This window comes from Molossus molossus, unplaced genomic scaffold, assembly GCF_014108415.1.
Source record: "Molossus molossus isolate mMolMol1 unplaced genomic scaffold, mMolMol1.p scaffold_m16_p_3, whole genome shotgun sequence".
In the NCBI taxonomy this organism is placed as follows: domain Eukaryota; kingdom Metazoa; phylum Chordata; class Mammalia; order Chiroptera; family Molossidae; genus Molossus; species Molossus molossus.
Genome location: NW_023425366.1, coordinates 83,549,919 through 83,576,865, shown reverse-complemented (window position 1 = coordinate 83,576,865; position 26,947 = coordinate 83,549,919). Strand labels below are relative to the sequence as shown.

General features: G+C 37.7%; 2 protein-coding genes across 3 annotated transcripts in view; one reads left to right on the top strand and one right to left on the bottom strand.

Moving 5' to 3' along the window:
• AP3S1 (adaptor related protein complex 3 subunit sigma 1) overlaps positions 1-14,898 on the bottom strand; it is a 61,249-nt gene extending 46,351 nt beyond the window's left edge. For both annotated transcript variants that reach the window (XM_036279508.1, XM_036279509.1), the window contains exon 1: positions 14,733-14,898. In XM_036279508.1, the coding sequence (XP_036135401.1) occupies positions 14,733-14,801 (69 nt within the window). In that variant the 5' untranslated portion in view covers positions 14,802-14,898. The remainder of the gene's footprint in view (positions 1-14,732) is intronic.
• Positions 14,899-15,302: 404 nt separating this feature from the next.
• ATG12 (autophagy related 12) lies at positions 15,303-23,554 on the top strand. Its single transcript, XM_036279510.1, is given in 2 exon segments — positions 15,303-15,468; positions 23,493-23,554. Coding segments are annotated over 2 exon segments (225 nt in total). The 5' UTR covers positions 15,303-15,305.
• The last annotated feature ends 3,393 nt before the right edge of the window (positions 23,555-26,947 follow it).

Below are 26,947 nucleotides of genomic sequence, written 5' to 3'. Positions count from 1 at the left end.
ACTGGACTTCTCACCATTCACTCCCTTCCTATTTTCCTACTTCCTCAACCCATTCTCCAACATCCTTTTAAGACTTAGCTCAAACATGATGACTTCTGTGAAGCCTTTTTTTACTTTCCCAGGAAAAATTAGTTCCTTCTTCTTCATTGCTTCCTTGACACTGTTTCTATTCCTGTTATACACTTATAACAAAGTATTCAAATTTCTTTTGTAGAAACCTGAATTCTACCAGACTGAGCTCCTCTAGATATTCTTTGAATCTGAAATTCTCAACAAATGGCTGGCATAGTGTACTAAATAAATGAATGTGTAATCTAAAAGATGGGATTCACATCCCTTTATCTTATCAAATATCTAGGTCATCTTGCACACACACACACAAAGAGGCAATGAAGTCAAAACAATATGATGTAGTAGTTGAAAATATGAGCCCTGTACTAATTAAGATGGTAGATTAAACATATATCTACTTTTGTTGCCTTCTCACCCAGCTAAAATAGTAAAGGGTTGGTTTCTTCTTTTTTTAAAAGACATAAACCCATAAGAATGAGAAAAAGTAGGAAAGGAAGAAAAGGGCAACAAAATTTGGAAAGTGGTTAAAATGAGTGGTAAAGTACTAAGTTAACCTCAGAAAATGAAATCCTAAATCAGTGACCAGGAAACCCAAGAATTTAACCCAATTTGTATTAAAAAATAGTCAAAGTCTCAGGAATTGGTGCTCTTAGGAGGGCTGTTTAAGAAACAGACAGACCACTATATTCCCTCCACCATTCCCAAGAAAAGTCTGTAAGCTTATTCTCAGGAGTAGAAAAAAAAAGAGGGTCTTTGGAGAGCAAGGGGTAGTATTGTAGGCAAAATAATGGCCTACCAAAGATGACAATATCCTAATCTCTGGAACCTGTGAATAAATCTCTTTGTAGATGTAATTAAATTAATGACTTTGAGATGGTGTGATTACCCCATATTATCTATGTGGGCCTAATCTAATCATATGGCTCCCTAAAATCAAGGAATCTTTCCTGGGCGGTGGTCAGAGGGAGATATGACTAGGAAAGAAGCCAGAGAAATGCTATGCAACTAGCTATGGGGCACGAAAGGGGGCCAGAAACCAAAGAATATGGGTGGACTCTAGGAGCTGGAAAAGGCAAGAAAATGGATTCTCTCTTAGCGTCTCCAGAAAGAGATGCTGCTCTGCTGATACCTTCATTTTAGCCCAATAAAATCCATGTCAAACTTCTAACTCATGGGACTGTGATTAATAAATTTGTGTTGTTTTAAGCTACTAAGCTTGTGGCCATTTGTTAGAGCAGTAGTAAAAACCAAATACAGGTACCATACTGAAAACAGGTGGGGGAGGGGGACAGTAAAAATAAATAAATAAATAAATAAATAAAATAGTGCATATATCAGATGCTGAAATCCCTACCCCTTCCTTCAATCAGTTTCCAGAATTCCTCCAGCCAGGCCTTCATCACCCTCCCAGCACAAGCCTGGAATAAACTTCTCCTGGGAATTCTACTTATATCTAGAGATAATGACACTGAAGGTTCCAACTATGGCAGAAACTATTTGTTATTTGTTCACCAAAATCCAGTTGCTTTACTTATCAAATACAATTCAACAAGATTTTCCATTTCCCTTGAATTTAGGGGAAGCTATACAACCCGTTTCTGGCCAATGGAATGCAGTTGGTGGATGCAGTAGTATGCCAGAGCTGGCACAACTCAAAACCAAATTGCACATTCAGCACCATCATGACCATCATGTTGGTAGCCTGTAATTGGCAATGACAGGCATACTTACACCATGTAGCAAACACTACAAATTAGAGCTTTTTCCTCCCAGGTGAGCCAGTTGTTAAAAACATATGTACCACCTAAGCCTCACCCATAAAAATTCTTGCAATCTTTCATGTTAGCTAGATGCAGCACTTCCTTTGATCCCTTCTCAAGAATGACAAACAATTGCCCACATAGAAAGTTCCAGCTGATAAGGACCAATAGTGGAGTCTATGTGCATGAGAAATAAACTTTTATTGTGTTAAGATTTAGAAGATTCTTGTTACACCAATTGTAATTCTTACACTAACTAAACTGCCTGATCATCTCAAGTAAAGCTCATATAGACAACCTCTAATCATGGATTCAGAGCTTCCAATTAGCTTTTAGTATCCTAGCCTTACACGGGAGCAGTCAACCAAGGATATTGGACAACTAAAAAAAAAGCTAAAAACAAAATTGGGGGTGGGGGGAATCTACTGAGAGGAAACAAACCAAATAGGGAGAAGAACATTTTAAAATATATCATTAATATCAGAGAGGTAAGAAAGATAATGCAACTATGAAACAAAAAAGGCATCCTAGAAAACAGTAACATTCAGAGATTAAAAAGGAGCTCATGGAAATTAAAAATATAAAGAGAAATTTTAACACTCATGAGAAAAACTGAAAAATAAAGTTGAGAAAACATCCAGAAAATATATATAGTCAAAGGGCAAAAAGACAGAAAACAAAAGAAAAAGGATAAAAAAAGTAGAATAGTCCAGAGGAATGCCAAATAAAAGATTCACAAAGAGAACACAGAAAACAGAAATTTTTCAAGCAGGGAGGACAAGTTTTCAGAATAAAAACTGACTCATAGCAAGGGTCTGTGAAACTTTAGAAACTGCAAACAAGAGTCTACATACGTTCTGAACAGTAAAAACAGATCATAAGCAAAGACTAAGTAATCAGAATTGTTACAGGCTTTTTGACAGCAATACTGGGAACTAAAAGGTATGGAGCAATGCCATAAAACTGAGAATCAAAATGCAGGCTGATCAGATTTCCTAACATGGTAGTTTCATAACTGAAGTCAAGAGAGATATATTTCACTTTGTCACAATTCCTAGATTACATCAGTCTAAGACAACTCGAGTTAAAAAAGGCATTATAAATACTTTCTAATGCATTAATGAAAAATAAATTTAAAAAATTCAGTAACCTACTAATAAAATTTTCTCTTTTCCTATGTTCTTACTGTCCTATGTATGTCATAAAAGGCAACTTCAGAACCAAAACTTTCTCATAATCCAACAGTAAATATGTAATTATCCTCATCTCTTCCTCCCACATACACTCAGGAGAATTTTTTCTTAAAATGCATTCATTCACTCCACTCGATGTCAGATTATCAAGGGTTACTAAAATGAAAAGAAAGAGATCCTGCCCTGGCCCATTTGGCTCAATGGTTAGAGTGTTGGCCTGCGGTCGGGAGAGACCAGGGTTTGGTTCCCGCTAAGGGCACGTACCTCGGTTGCAGTTTGTCCCCGGCCCTGGATGGGTTGTGCGGGTGGCAGCCACTCGATGTGTCCCTTTTCATGTCGATTTTTCTCTCTCTCTCTCCCTCCCACTCTATCTGAACAAAAAATGGATAAATGTCCTCAGGTGAGGATTAAAAAAAAAGAAAAGAAAGAGATCCTTTCTCAAAGCTTAATATAAAAAATAAAATATGAATAAAACTACTTTACACTTTTATTTAGTGTTCTATATCTTGCCTTTTTATTATTCCAAAAAAGAAACAGATGTCTTTATAATCAAAATTACAGGGCAATCACTAACATACTAATAGTACAAGTAATATATCATAAGAAGTAAAGGGGAACAATTACTTTCAGCAGCAAGATTATCATCTTCAAAGAAAAGTGACAGACATTAAGGAAGGTTCATAAAGAATAGGTAGAATTTGTCTGGCAAGTGTGGCTCAATTGTTGAGCGTCAGACCCACGTACCAAGAGGTCACCGGTTCAATTCCCTGTCAGGACACATGCGCAAGTTGTGAACCCAATCCCCGTGGGGGGCATGCAGGAGGCAGCCAAACGATGTTCTGCCTCATCGATGTTTCCATCTCTCCCTCCCTCTCACAAAGAACAGTGTCAAGTTGTATAACATTTGAGGCAGAAAGAAAAATTTGAACAAAGAATGAAATCAGGAAAACAAGGATCATATGGGAAATAATTAGTTCTTTGTGTGCTAAAAACAAAAGAAGTCTGAGGACTAAGCTTCAAAGCACTCCACCGATGAGAAATCAGGAAAAGTCCATGAGTGTGTTTTTAACATTTTTTTTATTTGCTAGGCCTCTCCCACGTAGGAAGTCTGGCTGGTTCTCACTTTAGCCTGAGTGCATCAAGAACAAGTGATCAGGATGGGGCTACTCTTAAATACCAAACAAGAAGGGAAGAGGGCACCTACAATACAATGTATTAGAACTTGCCCAGATATTTCATTAAATTTCTTTAAGGAACCCTCTGCTATTTCCCCTCACAGTATATACAAATATATTTTAAATGCTTAGCACAACACAGAAGGAATTCAATAAATGGCAGCTATTAACACTCTAAAACTACCACCAACTATACTAAGATGTTTCCCAGTTTCAGGAGCCAAGATCCTATTATTTTATTTAAATAAAAATAGCTGAGAAGGTGACAGACTGAGTTTGAAATACTTAAAGAGAGACTCTGAACCACGTTAGCAAATGAAAAGATCTGAAAACTCAAAAACAAGGTAAAATTTAGGTAAAGAAGTAGAAGTAAGGTTCCAAGACAATTCAATGGAGAAAGAATAGTCTTTTCAACAAATGGTGCTAGGAAAACTGGATATCCATGTGCAAAAGAATGAAGTTAGATCCCTACCTCATACCATACTTAAAATAACTCAAAACAGATCACAGACCTAAATGTAAGAACGAAAACTAATAGTCATTAATCTTTATGTCCTTAGATTAGAAAAGCTTTCTTAGATATAATACCAAAAGCACAAGCAAAGGATGACATCAAAATTAAAACCTTTGTCATGCAAATAATATCAACAGGAACATGAAAACAATCCACAGAATGGAAAAAAGTATTTGCAAATCATCTACCTGATAAAAGATGTGCATCCAGAACATATAAAGAACTCTTACAACTCAATAATAAAAAAACAAAAACCACAATTTAAAAATAGGCCAAGGATTTGAATAGACTTTTCTTCAAAGAAGATATGCAAATAGCCAATAATCACACCTGTCATTAAGAAAATACAAATCACCCCTGCCGGTTTGGCTCAGTGGTTGAGCATCAACCCATACACTAGGAGATCGCAGGTTCAGTGCTCGGTCAGAGTGACTGCCCAGGTTGTGGGCCCGATCCCCATTGGGGGACATGCTCACGTGTGCCCATTTCCTACATGAGAGTCGGCCAATCGATGTTCTCTCTCACTGATGTTTCCATCTCTCTCCCTCTCCCTTCCTCTCTCTCTAAAATCAATAAAGAAAAGAAAAAAAATTTTTTAATGAAACACTAGTCAAATTCACAATGACATGTTACTTGACATCCACCATAATGGCTAGAATAAAAAAGACAATAGCAAGAGTTAATGAGAATATGGAGAAATTAAAACTCTCATACATGGCAGATGGCAATGTAAAATGGTACAGTCACTTTGGAAAACAGTCCAGCAGTTCTTTAAACAATTAAACATAGTTACCATATGACTTAGCAATTGCACCCAAGAGAAATGATAACAAATGTTCACACAAAAATTTCATATGGGTTCAATATGAATGTCATAGCAGAATTATTCATAGTATCCAAAATGTAGAAGCAACCCAAACATCCATCAACTGATGGATGAACAAAATGTGGTATATCTATATAATAAAATATTTGGCCATAAAAATAAATGAAGTATTGTTACATGTTTCAACATGGGTGAATCCTGAAAATATCGTGCTAAGAGTTAAAGAAGCCAGTCACAAAAGACGACATATTTCATGATTCCATTTATATGAAATGTCTAGAATAAGCAAATCTATAGACACAAAAAACAGATTAGTGGTTGCAAGCAACCGGGGGAGGGGGAAGATTAACTGTTAATGGGTACTAGGTTTCATTTGGTTTGATGAAAATGTACTAAACTTAAATTATGGTAATGGCTGCACAACAATGAACACAATAAAAACCACTGAATTATATACTTTCAGTAGGTAAATTTTATAGCATATGAACTATATCTTAAAAAAGATTTCTTTGTAGGTCAGGTAATTCTTTAAAAAGAAAGTTGGGGCAAGTTTTATAGCTACACTGTTTCCTAAAAAAGTCTCCTTATAGATATAATCTCAGGAAGAATATTGGAGGATATTGTATTTTGTAATAAGAAGTAAGTTTATTCCCAAACAAGGATCACATAATTTAAACACTGTAGTCTTTGAGAATAAAAATAAAAGAGGCAATTCAGTCTGAGGAAATACAAACAGTAGCTGAGAACAATCCCTTCCAAATTTTCAATTGGGGAAGATGAAAAAGTTCTGGAGATGGATGATAGTGATGTTGCACACAATGTGAATGTACTTATTGCCACAGGACTGTACACTAAAATGGTAAATTCTGTTGTATATATTTTACTACTGTAAAAAATTATTTTAAACAAGCACACTAAGATGTATTAATCATAGAAAATAGCACGATATATATGTGGTAGGATGAACTAGCAATCTTTCCCACTTAGCACACAGGAATCAAAATAATGGTTTTGGCACACTGACAAAGAGCCCTTTCTTTCCTCCTTGGCAACAAAGAGAACAATGACTGACAGCTAGTGATTCCTATAATTACACAGATTTCAACCAAGGCAGGAAAGATGTAAATGCTTCTCCGTAATAATAGAGGTGGTCTAGTGGGCTTCACGTAAACTTTGCATCCCTCTAATTAAGGCTGTGGGATGTCTGAGAAAAAGAAATGCTTTTCTTCTCGAGTTGTATTATTTCACAGGTGTCTTAGGAAATAGAACCAGCTTGATCATTAGTCTCATTAGTATAGAGGCTGCAGAAAATTGAAGCACTCACTTTTACCTTTATTCTTACCTTTCCAGAGCCTAAGATAACTGGGTGGAAAAGAAAATAACTGAGCAGAAAACAGCATCACTGCCTCTTCTGCAGAGGCCAGAGGCATTGTTCAATTGTGCAAAATACAAGTAGAATTCAAAAAGAAATATCTCTTCTTGTAGCAAGAATGTTGGGGATGTCATCAGAATGAAAGGTTTGAAGGAGCTGCATGATTTGGCATGTAGGCCCAATCTGGCCCCGTCTTTCTCTTCGACCTCATCTCTTGCCACTCTTCCCTGTTAATCACTCAGCTTGCCTTCTTGCTATTCCTAAACACACCGAGTGTGGTTTCATTTGAGGGATCCTGCACCTCTTACGCCCATACATTCTTTCCTCGGGTGTTCTCATATACTCCTTTACCTCATTCAGTCCTCTTTTCAAATGTCAGGTCCACAAAGCTTTCCCTGATGATCTTATCTAATATAGCCTCTCCCCTCCATCCCCACATCATGCTTTATCCCATTACAATTTCATTTTTCTTTATAGACTAATCACAATCTTACATAATTTGTTTATCTTCTATTACTAGAATGTAAACTCACAAGACAGGGATAACATCTATTTTACTTGGCACAATATTACCAGTGCTTAAAACAGGGCCATACAAACACAAATAAATATTTGTTGAAAAAATATGGACAGAGAAAAGACAGTGTAATGTTCAGGTCAGGTAATATGCAAAAAGGTCACATCTCTTCTCAAGGGACGGTCTATAAGTGCTTCCCCCTGGGAGTCTTAAGAACTTAATACCTATTAGCTAGAATGCTGGCCTTTCTTCTTCTTACAGTGCAATATCCTTTCTGAGAGTTGCCTGAACCATCAGTAAAGAAAGTTGTTCAGCCTTGGCTGGTTTGGCTCAGCGGTTAGAGAGTTGGCCCGCAGACCAAAGAATCACAGGTTTGATTCCAGTCAAGGGCACTACCTCGGTTGAGGTTTGGTCCCTAGTCCTGGTCTGGGTTATTCAGGAGGCAACCAATTGATGTGTCTCTCTCACATCAATGTTTCTCTCTCTCTCTCTCCTTCCCTCTCTCCCACTCTATCTGAAGATAAGTGGAAAAATATCCTGGGGTGAGGATTAAAAAAAAAAAGTAAGTTGTTCATCTATACTGCAGCTCAAAGGATTTCATAAGAAGAAGAATGAAAGGGCAGAATGGGCAAGGAATGTGAGAGTTTTATATAACAATATGCTTGAAGGAGACTGGCTCCTCTAGCTGTCTACAACTCACAATCACCTTGGCTTATCAGCAGCAGTTAAGAGATCCATAACCCACAAGTACAAAGACAACTACAAGTGCTAAAGACAAGAACACATTTTGACTTTCCAACAAAAATTAGCAAATATTTCTTTTCAGGATCAGAAAAGGGAAGGGCCCTGATACACGCTGTTTACACATGAGTTCAATTTTGTAAAAAAGAAAGATATACACAGAAAAAAATATATAAACAAATTATTAAAGTGCTATTAACATATATTAATGTATTTTTAAACATTCTAACAATAGAGTAGCCAGGTATTAACAAATTTGGTTATCTTAAAGCCACAAATGTTCAATAAATCCACCAAAAGCTTTCTTTGATGCATTCATTTTGCATTACTAATGTCTGAAAAGTGTGTACTCTTCATTAGGACATTCTGAAAGGAAATATAGATTGGAGGAAATACAACTAAATGTTAATAGTTATCCGTCGAAATGAAATCAAGGATGGTCTTAGTGATCTTAATAAAATATTTTCCACATAATCACAAAAAAAGAGACACATTTAAAAATTAAAACAAATGCTTATGGAAGGAGACTTGACTTGGGAGTGTTAAATACACAGATGCTGTATTATGGAATTGTACACCTGAAACCCATATAATATTATAAACTAATAAATTCAATAAAAATTAAAACAATAAATAATTTAACAATCAACAACTTTGCTAAATAAAGATAAATATAACCACCCTAAACAAGGCCTCCCTCTGTTTAAACAGTGGTTCTCAACCTTCCTAATGTCATGACCCTTTAATACAGTTCCTTGTGTTGTGGTGACCCCAAACCATAAAATTATTTTCGTTGCTACTTCATAACTGTAATTTTGCTACTGTTATGAATCACCATTGGAAATACGTGTTTTCCAATGGTCTTAGGCGACCCCTGTAAAAGGGTCGTTCAAGCCCCAAAGGGGTCGCAACCCACAGGTTGAGAACTGCTGGTTTAGAAAGTCAGAAGAATGACCTGTAACACTGCCCAATTTATAACCCTTGCCCTAAAGCCAAGAATCACTGTGATTTTGAATATTTTATTTCCTCCTTTAATTTTCAACAGGTTTAATTAATCTTAATTTTTAAAGAGCAAGTCTTGAAAGCACACTACCTACAAAAACTGTGATCATATTTGAACAAAAATTTTCAATGATCCTTTGATATAACAATACTTCAAACTAAGATCTTTTGTGTGACATGTTCAGAACTGCATTATTTCAAGAAGCATTCCTGATATTAACAACCCCAGAAGCAATCTAAAATTACAGAGAAGAAAAAATTGATCTATTCAAAAGAAATAACATGAGTTGATATGGAAGGAATGGTGGACACTTGTTTGCCTACCTAACATCCACTCCTCTCTTGTACCTTTCCAACAGAATACCAATTTTATTCATGTTTCCATCCTCATCCTCAGCTCCAAGGGTAGATCCTGATTAGTGCAAGCTCCATTATTGGTCCTGGGTAGGACTAACCAGACTAAGGGGAAAAAGATATATTGTAGGATTGTAGGAATAGATCACTCCTTATAGACTGAATTGATTACCACGGATTTCAAGGAGGAAATCTGCCTTTGGATATCAACTTTGTGAAGAGCAAGGTATAGTAAGCAATCGGATCTATGATGAAGGCACTGATTTGATTAATCAAATAATTTTGGAATCTGTCGACTATTCTGCTCTGCACTTCTTATTATGTAACAGTTCTTTTTAAGCAAAATTTGAGTCAGGCTACATAAAACCCAATTTATGTACCCAAAAACATCCTAACTAATGTGAAAAGAAACCAAATCAGTTGGAATTATCTTCTTAATAAAAGACCTCAAATATTATGTGTTAATAATAATATGTGTCGACATCTTAATTCTTAGAACTGCTGACAATTCTATCTTGATCATAAAAAATAAGTTCAACTTATTATGCCCCATTGTCTTAACAGTCACTAAAAAAGACATCAATAAACATGAATGCATCTTTCTCAAGGATTTTTTAAAAGAAAAAGTTATATATACTTTCAATACTTTATATGTTATATAAGCAAATTCAAAAAAAGAAAAGAATAATCTTAAGAGTTCCTTCTAGGAACTCCATTTGGCTGATAAACAACTTAAAATCAGATACAGTTTATAAGAAAATTGAGGCAACCTTTGTATGTAATAGTTTGAAAACTTTCCTGTTTGTACTTGTGTATGTGTATGTGTAAGCTTGCCCACGAGTATACATATACAAACATACACATCTTTTTTTTTAATCCTTACCCAAAGATATGCTTTTATTAATTTGAGAGAGAGAGAGAAACATCAATCCGTTACCTCCTTATACTTGCCCCAATCAGGGATCAAACCCAAAACCTAGGTATGTGCCCTGACCAGGAATCGAACCTGCAACTTTTTGGTGTATGGGACAACACTCCAACCAACTGAGCCATCCAACCAGAGGGACATATGCAATTTTTTAAATCTGTGGAAACAACTAAGATAATTCATATAAATGAATAACATTTTTTATTAAAGTGATCACCAAAGGATACAGATAGCATGGTTTATTAATAACACAGGAATCATAAACAAGAGTGTTTTTTTCTTGTTTGATGGCTATGGAAAAATATATCTGGTTTAAGAAACATTAGTCTCATTAGTCATTTGTAGTAATACACCAATACTGCCAGGCAAATATTAAATGATTAAAGTTTATTGCTGCCAAGTCACTGTGGGTAAGCATCAATTTAAAGAGACAAACCAAGAAAATCATTTGAACTTGTACAGTCATAGCTCAAGGATATAGAAGGCAAAAACAAAAAGAATGAATTCTGAGTCTACTTTTGAATTCTTCATGTCTGACTCTAGAAGAATGAACCAAAAACTTCAGGTTAGCCAAGTACATATGTGACTTCATGTGTCTCTCATATAATAGCAGTTTGGAGCCACAATCAAATCTAAAAAAATATTACAGCAGGAAATGGAAATCTGCACTACTAAAGGGTAAAGAAGAATATATAAACTGTTATATTAGAAGAAAAACAGAAATGAAAATCCAGTGCAATAGGGGAAGCTGGCTGGCAAATGGTTAAGCACTTTTTCAAACTGCTCAGTGCTAAATCATTATTACGGGACTCAAACCTCAACATTCTACCAGGATATGAAACTGTTAACCCACCACACTCCTAAATATTGCTTAATAAATTAAATTCAAAACTGTCAATCTTATTGGATATATACTTCTTAGAGATTTCTTTCAACTTAAAACAGAAACAGCTGAAGTAACAGCTATTCCATCATTACTTTTGTCCTAAAGGCATGGATTCTTAAAACCTCTCATCAATGAACGATTAAATTTTATGAACTGAAAGAAAATTTAGGAGGTCACTTTTAATCCAAACTCTATCCCAAGCTAGGAGACTCTAATAAATACATTTAGCAAAGAGAGTTCTCTATATTTAAGACTCAATATTGATTGCTGGGGGTGACATAAATAAATCTAAAACCTGATACCTTCCCTCAAAGAATCTATAGAATACCCCAAAGGAATTATAGGCTGTGAAACATAATATTATACTGTAATAAAAATAAATGTAGCCCTGGCCAGTTTGGCTCAGCGGTTAGAGCGCCGGTTAGAGACCCGGGTTCAGTTCCTGCTAGGGGCACATACCTCGGTTGAGGTTTGTCCCCAGCCCAGGTTGGGGTCGTGTGGGTGGCAACCAGTCGATGTGTCTCTCTCACATCAATGTTTCTCTCTCTTCCTCCCTCTCTCCCTCCCGCTCTATCTGAAAATAAAAATGTCCTCGGGTGAGGATAAATAAATAAATAAATAAATAAATAAAATAAAAATAAATGTAAAACCCTAAGAACCAAGAGGCCTCAGGGAATGGTTAAGCAATGTTTGAGTTAGGCCTGAAACAAGGGGTCGAATCTAGACATTTGGCAATGGAAGAAAAGGACATTTCTGGCAGTGAGAATAAAATAAACTCTGATGCCCTAGGGGACACACCTCATTTCCAAATACTCTTCCCTTACATATTCTGTTCTTTCCATGCCAGGGCAGCTTTTTCAAACAGGCATTGCCTCCTCAGGGCCACTGCATCTCCTGCTCCCTCTGCTGGAATGATCTTCCCCCAGATATCTGGAAGGCAGGCTTTCTTTCTTCCTTCAAGTCTTTGCTCAAACGCCACCTTCTTAGTGAGAACTTACCTGCCTATCCTATTAAATTATCATCCTTACACTCCCTGTCACCCTTTCTTGCTTTATTTTTTCCACATCACTTATAACTACCTAACACACTATGTATTCTACTTCTTATTAGTTTTGTGTATTCCTCCTCCCTGAAAGAACAGAAGTTATGTTTATTTATCTTCAGATTTTAAAACACTGCCTACACCTGGTAGGCATGAAATAAATATTTGTTGACAAATTGACTGAAATAAATGAGTGAAAAAGATTTCCACCCTCAAATAGGTTATGACCTAGTGAAGGAAGCAAATATATAAATAAACAAATGAATAACCTTACCTTATTTCTGAATGACAAAAATACAGTTGGCAAAACCCAACTTATAAAAGACTAATGCACAAGAACAGCTTCTGGCACCCCAAATTCTACATGGCCAGTGACCACTAGAATCTTCTCCATATACATCTTAGTTCTCTTGCCCCCAGTAACACTGTCACTTATGCAATGGCCAAAATTGACACTAGAGCTGCCACTGGTGCCTGAACTGTCTCTTCCCACATTAACCTTTACTGCTACCTACTGAGTAAAGATAAAAAAGATTTTGTTCCCATTATTAGACAAGAGAATGATATATTCTCGGATTTCCAGATTAAATTCATTTTTCTACAGATGGTTAAATTCTAAACTGCAGGAATGGTTACACTGATATTATGGATTAGGCAAGAGACCTATTTTTAATATTGCTTAATTATTTCATTATTGTTACATACTGTTTAATACTGTAAATGGATGGCGCAAGCAAAATGCTTAAGAGAAAGTTCCTTCAATAAAGGATAGTACTATATTTTAGGCAATTAAAGGCATTTTTTTTTCACCCATAAGGATCAACTAGAATAATTTCCTGGATTAAGGAACGATGTAGCATTCTTAAATAAAGCATTAGCATTTAAATTACATTATCCTCAAGCCAAATAGGTGCAGAAAATATTCTTTATCGCTAGCAAAAGCAAGACTACTTAAGGAAATGAGGAATAAGCTCAAGATTTCTCACTTCAACTAACACCTCCATAGACTGCATTATCATTTTAGGCAAAGTGACATTTTCACATTTAATTTTTAACAGCAGGTATGATTTCTATCTGGGATTAATTTGCATAAAAGTGTTAGCCTTGGCACAGTTTAAATATTTAATTGAAAGTTCATTTCTGGCTATAAGCAAAATGCCCCAATACTACACAGTACAGTATTTATATCTCTATATAAACCCTACCAGTGATAGCCCAACTTGATGTGTTTTTACCTAACAGCGAATTTTGCCCTCAGATAGGCACATAACCCTCCCTGAAATCATTGCTAAACTGCTTCTCTTGACTATCTTAAGATCTGCATTTCAAACAATATATGAGATGAACCAAAGAACTTATATGCATGTATGCATAACCAAATGGACATAGACAACAATGCTGTGTGTGGGGGGGAGGGTGTCTAGAGAGGGGATAAAGGAGAAACATCTGTAACAAAAAATCAATAAAAATTGAAAACAACAACATTTACACTTCTGAAAGAGTTTTACAGATATTATTCTTCTTCCTAACGAGAAGAAAAACGATAAATTAGGGCAAATTCCCTTAGGAAGAAAAACACCAAACCAGCTGCTAAAATCTTAACTTTCGAGCATAGATAGAATCACAGCGCTGGCCGGTCAACGACAAACGTCGCCAGTTATTGCAGGAGTAAACAATGTACCGCCACTAAGGGAAAAGCCCGATAAAAGGTTAGTTCCCCACTGATCTTTTCCTGCAATCAGACCCAGGGAAGTCAAACGGGGCGGGCGGGCGGGCGGGCGGGCGGGCGGGCGAGTATCGCGGCGTGCGGAGGGGCTGTGCAAAGCCTGCGGTTATCAAAGCGCAGGAAGCGCACGTCCCTGCGCGAGGGGAGGATTACAGAGAAAACAGTAGCCCGTCTGTCCATAGGAGAGAGAGAAGTCCACCAGGAGAGGCTGGGAGTCAGGGAGGTGGGGCTGCGAGACCCGGGAGCGCGGTCTTCCTCAGCGGCTAACACAGAAGTCGCGGGTGTCGGGGAGGCGCGCGCCGGTGGGCTGGCGGGCGCAGGTGGGCTGCAGCTGCCGCCGGCGCGGGCCCGCACCGGGAAGTCTCCAGGGCCTCGCCCGCGCAGCCGGAAAACCACCAGGCAACAGACGGGCGAAGGAGCCGCCTAGGCAGAGCCACGTCGGAGAACGGGAGCGCGGCGGGAGGTGGGTACCTGGCTCACACCCACTGGGAGGCTGACAGCCCGGGAGCTCGAGGCGGCCGGGGCGCGAGAAGGGCCGCGGCGCGCCTGAGGGAGTCGCCCTGAGGGAGCTGCCGGCTGCCAACGACTCCCCTTCGCCCGAGTCGGCGGCGGCGAGATACTCACGTAAGGCTGGTAGAACTTGGAGAGCCGCGGCTTCCCGTGGTTGTTGAAGATGAGAATCGCCTTGATCATGGCTGAGCCGGGCGGACCGGGTGGGCGCTGGGGGCCGGGGCGGGGGCGGGCGCGCGAGCCTCGCCTCGGGATCTCGCCGGCGATCCTTCCCCACCCGCCCCCTCCCGCACGCGCGCGCGCGCCCCGAGTTGTGGGGCGGGGCGGGGCCGGGGCGGGGCCGGGGCGGGGCGGGGCCTGGGAGGGGCTGGCGCGGAGGGAAGCGGAAACACTGCAGGCCACAGCCCATTTGCCAGAGGGGCGCCTGCGCACACGGTGGTCCATAGCGATATATCCCACCGTCCGGAATACGAGGCTCGTTGCTATGGGAAAGCAGTAGCCGCAATATTAACGGTCAGGGGTTTGCGACAGGTTGGACATAGAGAACCAGAAGGCAACTTCAACTCTCACTGTTGAGTTGGGTCCCCTTACTCCGGCACCTGCTTAGCGACTGTCCCCGGTGCAAAGCTCCGCCCACTGCACAGGCTGAGTCCCCCCCACTTCCGCTCTCACCTCCCACCGAACAAGATGGCTGAGGAGCCGGAATCCGTGCTTCAGCTCCGTTCTTCAGGTGCGGCTGACGGCGAAGGTCCAATGGACGTCTCCCCAGGAACAGTCACTCCGGAGCCCCCTTCTTCCGCAACAGTCTCCCCAGGAACAGAGGAACCTGCCGGCGATACCAAGAAAAAAAGTAATTTTGAGAGTAGTTTCTTTCGGGGCAGAGGCGGGAGATTTAGATTGCTTCCCACTAGGGATAGAGGCCAATAAAGAAGCAAAATTTAGAGGAGGGCCCGTGCCAGACGTGGTGTTTGACTGGTCAGGAGAGGGGAAGTCTCTCAAGTTTGAAGGCCTTTGAATTGAGTGCCTCTCAAGAAAGCCATCGGCACCTTGGCAGTGTGGTGCGGTGCTTGGCCGCCGCAGTGCTTCCGACACTGTACTCGGTTCTCTTCCTCGCAGTTGGCCTGGCCTCGAACTCTGTTTAAAGTGGGAACTGAGTGGGATCTCGGTAGCTCCAGGTACTTAACACGGTAATTATTTGAAGAATGATTTAAGATGATAAGGATGGTGGCAAATCTGAGTTAGAATCCACGCCTTCCGGCTAGTTAGTTCGCAGTTTTTTATACCTCTTGCGTGTGAATTCACTCCTTGGACCACACTGATATTTTCCCTAGAATGAAGAATGTTAAGGGAAAGCTAAAGGCATGGGCATCGCCTTTGGAAAAAAAAAAAAACCACCACCACCACCCATTTGGGAACCTTTGTGAATCATTTCATTGTTTGAACTAGCTCTGTCATCTACCCTATATTGCTTGAGAATTACTTTGCCATTGTAAAATACAGAAATTACTAAATTTACTTGTTTTGGAGCGCTCTATGTAGACTTGCTTATGAGAAAAGCAGCAAATCAACACCTGTAATTTAAAGAAGTTGACCCTGGGCCTCAGACAGGTTTTCTCAGTCCAGAGTCTTAGTCTAGGTATTGGCATGTTTTCTGCTTAGTGATCTCACAGCCTCTTCTCAAACTTCAGTTTCGTCTGCTGTGGAAGTAATTGTCTCTCCCAACACTCTCCCTTTAAAGTTAGACCACCTCGCCCTGGCCGGTTTGGCTCAGCGGTTAGAGCGTCGACCTGCGGTCCAAAGAGACCGGGTTCGGTTCCCGCTAAGAGCACGTACCTCGGTTGCAGTTTGTCCCCGGCCCTGGTTGGGTCGTGTCCCTTTCACGTCGATGTTTCTCTCTCTTCCTCGCTCTCCCTCCCACTCTGTCTGAACAAACAATGGAAAAAAATGTCCTCGGGTGAGGATTAAAAAAAAAAAGTTAGACCACCTCTACATTTGGGGGGAATCTATTCTGTCATTTCCCCATGATGCTCTACTAGGGAAACAGACCTTTGATTATTTTTAAAGATAACCATTAGAATCTTCATAGGAATTCTATGAGTTTTACAGATTTTTGTTCCTCTTTTTCTTTCATTTTACTGTAAGCAGGAACAGATTTGCAAAGGGCCTGTTTTAAGCTCTAACAGTCTCAGTCAAAAGCTTACTTAGTTGACCCTGAAGATAGTTTTCTAAAACAGTGGCTAACAAACATGCCGAGGTTATATGGCATGTTTTCTTTGGTCTGAAATATATTTTCTAAAATGATAATTTAAAAATTAGTTCTTCTTAGCCAAGTCAGTGTGTCTCAGTGGATTGAGCATCATCCCATGGACTGAGAGGTCCTGGTTTGATTCCTGGTCAGGGCACATGCTAGGTTCCAGGCTTGATCCCCAGTAGGGGGCATGCAGGAGGCAACCAATGGATGTTAATGTTTTTCATCGATGTTTCTATCTCTCCCTTCCTCTAAATAATCAATTTAAAACTTGTTTTAAGTAAATAAATAAAAATTAGTTCTTCTGGCTCCCATGAGCATTTTGAGTTGCCTCTTATAAAACTTACTTTCTAGCTATTGAATTTCTACCCTGAAATTGTCATACTATTTTGAGGACCTCTTCTGATGAAAGGAGCTTAGGTATTTCATGTGTTCCACTTCTGGCTTAGTCTGTTGAACAAAGATTATTAAAGCAAACCAAGGTTGTTGGTCCTGGCCTCACATTAAGATTTCCTGGGGGAGCTTTTGAACATAGTTATGCCAAGACCCTACTTCCAAAAATTCTGATTTAATTGATGTGGACATCTTTATTATAAATTAAATGCTTCCCCAGTTGATTCTGATGCATAGCTAGAGTTGAGAACTGTAAGCAAATCACCTTTAGAATAAAAAAAAAATAGTTATAATTTAAATAAATATGTTCTTCTCTAGCTGCTTGCCCTTTCATTTTTTTTTTCCTTCAGTAGAACAACTCGTAATATTTTCTGCTTCGCTTTCTTGAAATGCTCAGTTGCATTGGAATTATTGATAGCCTCAGGAAATTGAGGGAGCATGGAAGGTGAGTTATTCAAAATCCGCTCATTTATCTTCCAATTCATCCCTATTCCCTAGATAATTGAAGCTAGAGTTATTAAGTGGAGGAAGGAAAGTAAACTTTTGCAAGAAGAATACTATGTGTATTATGTGTCCTAGGTGCCTTTGTCCAAGGATAAACTTGAATAAGTTGATCTCTGACTCCATTGGGTCCCAATTTTTACTTATTTATTTAAATGTTTTTATTGATTTTAGAGAGAGGAAGGGAGAGAGAGAGAAATATTGATGAACAAGAAACATCAACATTGATCCTGCATACCCCCTACTTGGGATCAAGCCCAAAACCTGAGTATGTGCTCTGACCTAGAATTGAACCAGTGACCTCTTGTTGTAGGGGTTGACACTGAATCACTGAGCCACACTGGTTTAGTGGGTCTCAATTTTTAATACCAAAGAATGGGACAAGAGGGATGTAATACACTAGAATTAACTTTAGGGGGCAGTAATACACTATTTTGCTTTCAATACTGCTTTTGATTGTAGATGTCTTTTTTTTTCTTTTTGTTAAATTTATTGGGGTGACACTGGTTAATAAAATTATATAGGTTTCAGGTATACAGTTCTATACCACATCATCTTTATATTGTATTATGTGTTTATTGCCCCCCCCCCCCCTTTTTAAAGCATAGTAACTTCAGGAGACAGATTCATAGTTTGGATTTGTATTTCTATTTTGAATTATTGAAACCTTTAATTTCTCCAACCAAAATTTTTGGCCCCTAGTCGTATTTTCTCTCTAATAATTATTGTGTTCCTTTATTTAAAAGGTTGTGGTAGCACCCTGGCCGGTTTGGCTCAACAGTTAGAGCGTCAGCCCACGGACCAGAGTCATGGATTTGATTCAGATCAAACCCCCATTGCGGTTCGGTCCCCAGACCTGGTCAGGGTTGTGTGGAAGGCAACCAGTTAATGTGTCTCTCTCACATCAATGTTTCTCTCTCTCTCTCTCCCTCCCTCCTTCCCACTCTATCTGAAGATAAATGAAAAAAATATCCTCAGATGAGGATTTTTAAAAAAAATAATAATGGAAAGCTTATTGTAGCCCAACCAGTGTGGCTTAGTCGGTTGAGTGTTGTCCCATGGACTGAGAGGTCCCAGTTTGATTCCTGGTCAGGGCACATACCTGGGTTGTGGGCTCGATCTCCAGTAGGGGACGTGCAGAAAGCAGCCAGTGTTTGTCACATGGATGTTTCCTATCTCTCTCTCTCCCTTCCTCTCTCTCTCTCTAAAAAATCAATTAAAAAAACATTTTTTTTTGCCCTGGCCGGTTTGGCTCAGCGGTTAGAGCATCAGCCCTTGGACCAGAGAGTCCCGGGTTCTGTTCCCACTAAGGCAGTGGTTCTCAACCTGTGGATCTCGACCCCTTTGGGAGTCGAACAACCCTTTCACAGCGGGTCGCCTAAGACCATCGGAAAACATGTTTCCAATGGTCTTAGGAACCGAGATACGCTCCTCTATCCGTCTCCAGGCAGGTCCACCCACATGCAGATACGCGCACATGCAACATGAGGAACTGTATTAAAGGGTCCCGGCATTAGGAAGGTTGAGAACCACTGCACTAAGGGCACGTACCTCGGTTGCAGTTTGGCCCAGGCTCCAGTTGGGGTTGTGTGAGTGGCGACCAATCGATGTGTCTCTCTCACATCGATGTTTCTCTTTCTCTCTTCCTTTGTCTCTCTCTCCTGCTCTATCTGAAGATAAATGCAAAAATGTCCTCAGGTGAGGATAAAAACAAACAAAAAACGTATTTTTTTTTTTAAAGAAAAGTTCTTGTAGAAAACTTGGTGGTTACAAAAAAAAGTACAAATAAAACCAAATAATAATCACCTATAATGTCACTGAGAAATAGCATTTTGGTGAATATTCCACATTTACATGAATATATATGTGCTTGTGATGGTTTTAATGAAATTGTGGTCTTATTATTCATGCTAGTTTATATTTAGTACATTTAGATAACTTTTCATACTGTTAAATATGCTTTTATAACATGTTTTCTTTAATGGCAGCTTATAATCTTAATGTTCAGTAAGTATGAGTTATGAGCTGATACTGTTCTAAACATGTATTAACTCATTTAATCCTTAAAACAACCTTATGAGGTAGGTGCTATTATCCTCATTTTACAGATGAAGAAACTGTGGCACAGAGAAATTAAAGAGTGTACACACACACACACACACACACACACACACACACGGCAAGTGGCAGAGCCAGGATTTTAAACCTAGGGAGTTTAGAGTGTGTGTTCATTACTGAATTATATAAATTCTATTGTAGATTATAATATCCTTTATTTAACCAATCCCCTCTAAATATTCTTGTTGGATATTCAGGTTTACCTGTTTGTTTGTTTGTTTTTTTAATAAAAACAAGTGTTCCAACAAAGGTGAAATCCTTCTAATCTTTTTACATCTCATATTTTATTAGATTAGATTCCTAGAACTATTACTATTATTGAGTCAAAACGTATTTCATAAGTATTTGGTAATATACTGTATTGCTCTCTAGAAAGGGGATACCATTTTGTATTCCCAATAAGGAGTATCATCCACAGTATTATTATTCCAGTTATTGCTAATTTGGTAGGTGTAAAAAGCCATGGTGTTTTGTTTTTGTTTTTTTGGAATTGTTAAAGTTCATGGAACTTCATGGGGAGACCTTTCTGGTACTAGAAGCAAGAAAAAAAAAAAAAAAAAAAAACATGATGAAGAATAAGTCTTACTACCTAACATTTATACATCTTAGACATACCTCAAGTTTGGTAAATATACTTATCATAGATTAAAGGTTTAAGTTTTCTAAAATCTTATGTATCACATTCACTTTAGATGTTTTAATGTAATTGTCATTTCTTTTTTTTTCCCCCTTTTACAGTTGATATCCTGCTAAAGGCTGTGGGAGACACCCCTATAATGAAAACGAAGAAGTGGGCTGTAGAACGAACCAGAACCATCCAAGGACTCATTGACTTCATAAAAAAGTTCCTTAAACTTGTGGCTTCAGAACAGTTGGTATGAAACCAATGCTGAATATTTCCTTATAATAATTTACGATAGTTACTGGCAACAATGGATAACTGTTATATATAGAAATACCTATGGAGCCACACATGTTACTTCAGTAATGTTTTTTCATTTCTTTTGTTGTGGAATTTCTGTACTTTTTTGAAGGATTCTCTGGGGAACCCTAAAATGAAATGAATTTTAGATTTACTTTTATAATGTGAACTGATTTTTTTTACCTTCTCTTTTGATTGTTTTTCTCAAAAAGTCATTGAAAGATTATTATAGAACATATAGAACTTTTCAGGTTTTAGAATTTGTTTTGATATCAGTGTTGCTTCCTTCCTATTCTTCCTGAGGTAAGCAATATATCTTGGTTGCCTCCTGCAGGGCCTGAGGGCTGGGGATCAAATCTTTGACCCAGGTAGGTGCCCTTGACCAGGAATCAAACCCAAAACCCTTGGGTCTGCAAGCTGATGCTCTAACTGCTGAGCCAAACTGGTCAGGGCTTGCTTTTTTTTTAAAGTCACTTTCAGTTCCTGACTCCTGTTATAGATCACACTGAATTCCATTACCATTACTCTACTGTCCTCTTAACACTAAAACTGTCTTACTTTTGCCTACAAAGTCCTAATTATTCTTTTCACCTAGTTAAATCCTATTTATACTCTCTTAGTGGAGGCTTTCCGTGACATTTTTGCTAGGATAAACTAATGCCACATCACTGTACTCCACACCTTATCAAATGTACTTTTCTCATCTATATCCTTATTTACATGTGTCTGCCTCTCCAGTAGATTGAAAACTCATTAATGGAGACATATTAATCTTCATAGTTCCACACCTTGGGCAGTTCCTACCACATAATAGTGAATGTCTACTGAAATAAAAACTGTCGTTAGGTGCCCTTCTCACTTAAAATGTACCAGAAGAGTAAAATCTTTGTTCACGCTTAGTTAAACTGCCAGGACCCAAATACAAATTCTTGTATCTGTATTACAGAAATTCACACTTAAATGTACACCAATCTGTTAACTTTCTGAAATTTTTATGTTAGAACATCATTCAGCCTTAACCATTAATTGACATTTATGCATGAACTATTTTGAAGTAATTTAATAATTAAAACTAGCATCTATTGAGTACATATACCAAACACTGATACGATCTCATTGTATCTTTCCCAGCAGCCCTAAGAAGTATAGGTACTGTTATTTTCCATATTCTAAAGAAGGAAACCAGCTGAGAAAAGTTATTTGTATTTAGAGCCAGAATTCAAACCTAGGTCTGTCTCAATAGAGCCTCTGTTCTTAATTACCACACTGTATCACCTAAGGGAGAAATGTAGGCAATATTTGTTTTTGTTATAGTTGGTGACCCAAGTAGTGTCTGTGTATCAATTAACTATTTATTCTGATATTGTTGGGTTTTGAAGACTATGTTAAGCCCAGGAAATTGTAGTCTTAGAATGTGACTATAGACAAAGGAAAATTAATGCGTTATCTGCAAGTTATCTTTTGTTTTCTAAAAGGAAGATTATTAAAAGCTACTTTGACACTTGTGACCTTTTGTTTCAGTATCTTTAGGAGTTATTTTAAGTACAGGTTTCCCCCACTAGCTGAAAGAAGAGCATTCCTATGAAACCTCTGCTAAGCCAAAATGTCATAAAGCAAAGAAGCAATTACCATTCATTTATATGGAAAAATTTTTAGCATACCCACATTCCCAAAATAACCTACCAAATCATACTAAATACACTTAATTATATCCACTTTTTACTAAGCATAACACCCTTATGAGCTCTCTTGGCTTTGTGATATCTTTGGTCACATCTTGCTAACAAATGCACAAAATAAATTGAGGTAAAGCACAGATGCTCACAGACACAGTCCAAAGCTATGGTGACTTGATGCTTAGATGCTGAGTGTAGTTCTCCATTAAAGAACTTGACAGGGCTAATCTTACCATTTCTATAATGGCTCACTGCAAAACATACTGAATGTTGTTCTTGCTTTCCTCGTAAAAGTGAAAATTCTCTTAGGATTTCTTCAGTTAGTTAAAACAGGTACTACTGTAGGTCTTTCATAATATGAACTTTGGAAAAGCAGAGGATACCTGTACTTGGATATTTTAATAAAAACAGACTAAACTGAAACATTGAACAATGAATCTTTTAAAAAAACAAGATTATAAGGACATTTGGTTTCAGTTATGTTACAATCTTATTTGGCTACAAGTGACTTTAAAGTAATAGCACCTAGTAAAGAGTTTTCAGTGGTGATAAAGGTAAAAAAAACAAAAACAAAAAATCCAACTGTGTATATCTTTTACCCAAGAAAAATGCACAGACTGAGAATTAGAAAAAAGTTTAGGGAAGCTTTCTTCAATTCTGAAGACAAAGAATTTAGAATAGCTGGCTGATTGGACCCCAGAAAAATGCAAATTAATCAGGATACCATTAAAAATGAATTGCTGCCCTGGCCGGTTTGGCTCAGCGGTTGGAACGTCGGCCTGCAGTCCAGAGAGACCCGGGTTCGGTTCCCGCCAGGGGCACTTACCTCGGTTGCAGTTTGTCCCCGGCCCTGGTTGGGTCATGCGGGTGGCAGCCACTCGATGTGTCCCTTCACATCGATGTTTCTCTCTCTCTCTTCCTCCCACTCTATCTGAACAAAAAATGGAAAAATGTCCTCGGGTGAGGATAAAAAAATAATAATAATGAATTGCTGTATAAATTTTCTTTTTTTGCAGTTTATTTATGTGAACCAGTCTTTTGCCCCTTCCCCTGACCAGGAAGTTGGAACTCTCTATGAGGTAAAACATAACTGCTTTGTTTCCTTAATGGAAGATGTACTCTGTGAATAGTACAATTATTAATTCACATCATTATTTTAAGAGATGCTATTCTTTTTTTTTTTTTTTTTCCTGGTTTTTATTTTTAATTTTATTTTTGTTACAGATGTTTTTCTTTTTTTACCCCATTGACACCCTCCTCCCCAACCCCCCCCACCCTGTCCCCGGCTTTGTTGTCCATGTCCATTGGTTATGCGTACATGCACATAAGTAAGAGATGCTATTCTTAATTGCCTCTCAGGGAAAAAGAGATTACTCTCTTGTTTTCTGTTATATTTCTAACATCTTGAACATTTACTACCTCAATAAATTATATAGTGATTAAAGAATACAAACAGAAGATGACTTTGAAATATGCCTGGAAAGTAAGGTCGTCTTTTTTACCTAATTCTTTTCTTCTACATTGTGTTTATAATCAGTGATCCAGATTTGCCTCCAAGAAATTTAAAAGAACACTACATAAGAATGACTTCATTGAACATTTACAGTTTCATGGCAAAAATTATTACAGTATACTATACACATTAACACCACTAGTAGAAAACAGTATATACATTACAGTTAAAGATGTAGAGAAGACACAAGATTAAAATATGTAAGCCCATTCCCATGGTGTTTAAAGGACAGGTTTTATTAGACACTGTGATTACTGATATGTGTCCAATAGCAACTCGCACTTCTTGAAAGAAATAGCTTTATAGATAACACGTTACATGTATGAGGATATTTATGATACATATACCATTTTTTCTTAATTTCATCAAAGAATAACAAAAATTAAGTTTATTGCTTTTTTTTTTTCTTTTTGTAGTGTTTTGGCAGTGATGGTAAACTGGTCCTACATTACTGCAAATCTCAGGCATGGGGATGAACTACAGATAAAAAGATCTTGATAACTAAAACGAATCTTCACAAAGGAAACAGCTCTGAAAAGTTTGATACTTGTGGGAAGAGACTTGTGGATATGATCTACTCAGCATATTATCTGCTATGACCCATGTGTATTCATTTTAAAAATCCATAGAGTAGATAGACTCACAAAAATGTGATTTGGATTAATACAGAAATCATCATAAAAGATTGACATTAGAGTATACTCAGCACTACAACTGTTGCTCCAGGTATGCCTCCAAGATACTGAACAGGAGACTAAGATTGTACAAAGCCTCTTTATTGTCAGTTTTCAAAATGACTAATATCGTTTACTTGTAAAATTAGTACTCTACTGATTGTTTTTCCACTGTAAAAGTCAGTTTAGTTTACTAAAGGAATCTTTTTTTGTGCTTATTCTGGGAAGTTCTGTTTGAGGTATGGGATATTTCTTTTCTCATTTACATATGTACCTACAGTGTTATTTTATGAAACAAAATCTCATTGACCTGCTGGCTTCATACCTTACATAGTCCAGTAGGGGGCATTCAAACTGGCAGAAAGAAGCAGTTTGGTTTTACATCTTTGTCATATGATAATGGAAGAAAAAGCTGTTCCTGCTCATTTCTAGCAAACATCTAGCCAAGAGAGCATATATGTTGATGCACTGAAAGACTGCTTTAGAGAATGTGCACAGTTTAGATTTAATTATTTTATTGGGAAACAAGGAATTTTACAAATTTTGGGTGAATGATTCATACACCTTTTTCAGTCCTATCACTTGATGATTCTGGAATCCCAATGGTTGTAGGTGTGGTGGTATTCTGTCTCTTATTTTTACAATGTCAAGAGCACTCAAGTAAATGTGGCAACATCTTTGAGTTTTTTTATAATGTATTTTTCAACTTGAAAACGCTCAAAGGAAAACTGAAAACAAGCCTTAGTTTTTGTGTGTATTACATGCCATGACTAAAAGTACCTTTTTTTCTAATGCCATTAGACTGGTAATTGCTTGAAGTGAAATTGAACTTTTTTTCTTCATTCTGTATTATATTTGCAATGCAGCATTGAAAAAAGCATTCCAATAAATTGAATGGAATGTCCAAACGGGATCTAAAATGTGTTCAAGAATTCTAAGTGTTTATTTTCAAAGGTAATGGGCATGGTATGATTTTATCAAAGGACTTTGAACTACACTTGTGTCCCTTAAATCCTAGAATGTACTTTATGGTTAATGATGTGTCATACATTAACATTAGAGGGTGCTAAGGAATAATTCAGTTTACAGTAATGAAATTACTGTTCATTTTTCATTTTCTGTCCAAGAATGAATTCTTAAGTCCCCTTATACTGATGTTCCTGTGTAATGGATTAATACAGCTAGTAGTTAGCACTGGAATAATACAGGTTGAATTGTGCAAATTTATCTGGTGAGACTAGGTAGAAATTTGTATATATGTTAAAAACTGGCAAGTATTTTCAAGTCAAATAGGTTGGGTATGGAAAAGATCTGTTCTCTAACTTTGTACATTTTCAGTTTACTGAAGGATGTGAATATATATGCATATATGTTTAACAAATAGCAAAAATGTGTTTAACTTTTATTTACACTAAGGTTTTAGGTGATGGAATATTTACTACCTCAATAATCAAAGCTACTTGAGTTTGAATTTGTGACATCAATTTAATTGTTCCTTTTTGACCTAAAGAATTTATTAGTTGATTAAATATAAGGTTGGCTTAATATATATATATACCTTACTAGTTTTATTCCTAATAACCTTGAATTTAGTATACGGCTTTACACTATTATAAATCATATTTACACTATTATCTCTTAATCCTTACCCAAATAATTAATTATTCTATGCAAACTTTGCAACATTTACTTGTAAGCCTGGATCCCATAAGGTGACTGAACCTTATACACAATTCACAAATATTTTTGCAGATGTCTGGTTTAAACTGTTAACTGTAAATGAACTTGGGGGGAATAACTGAACCCTCAGGTTATATTTTGTTTTCCATGTTTATGAGAAAATGTCATGCTTTATCTTATTGTCAAAGGACCCACAACATACAGGGTTCATGTACTAGAATATTGTGCTTCCATCTTTGAAGCTATCTACACCAAGACCTTTATAATGAGTTCCTCATACTTAGGGTATAAGGAATGCTAAGGATATTCATCTGTAATCAAAATAAGATTGGATACTTTCTGGAATCTGATTTTTTTTTTTTTAAATTTTAACCCTGAAGGGACCTTAAATGTCTAATCAGATTAGAAAGCTGAAAGAAAGGCAGGCCATTCCTTCAATTATATAGCATTAGTCAACCACTTTAGATGTGTGTAATCCAAAGTGGGAAAGTGCGGTGTTCAAGGTATCTGAAAATTGCCTTTCATGCAGGGTTATAATATGCTGCATAATCTTTTTCCACCAGAGAAGTGAGCTACAGACCTCACAATGGAAGGGAATGTATTC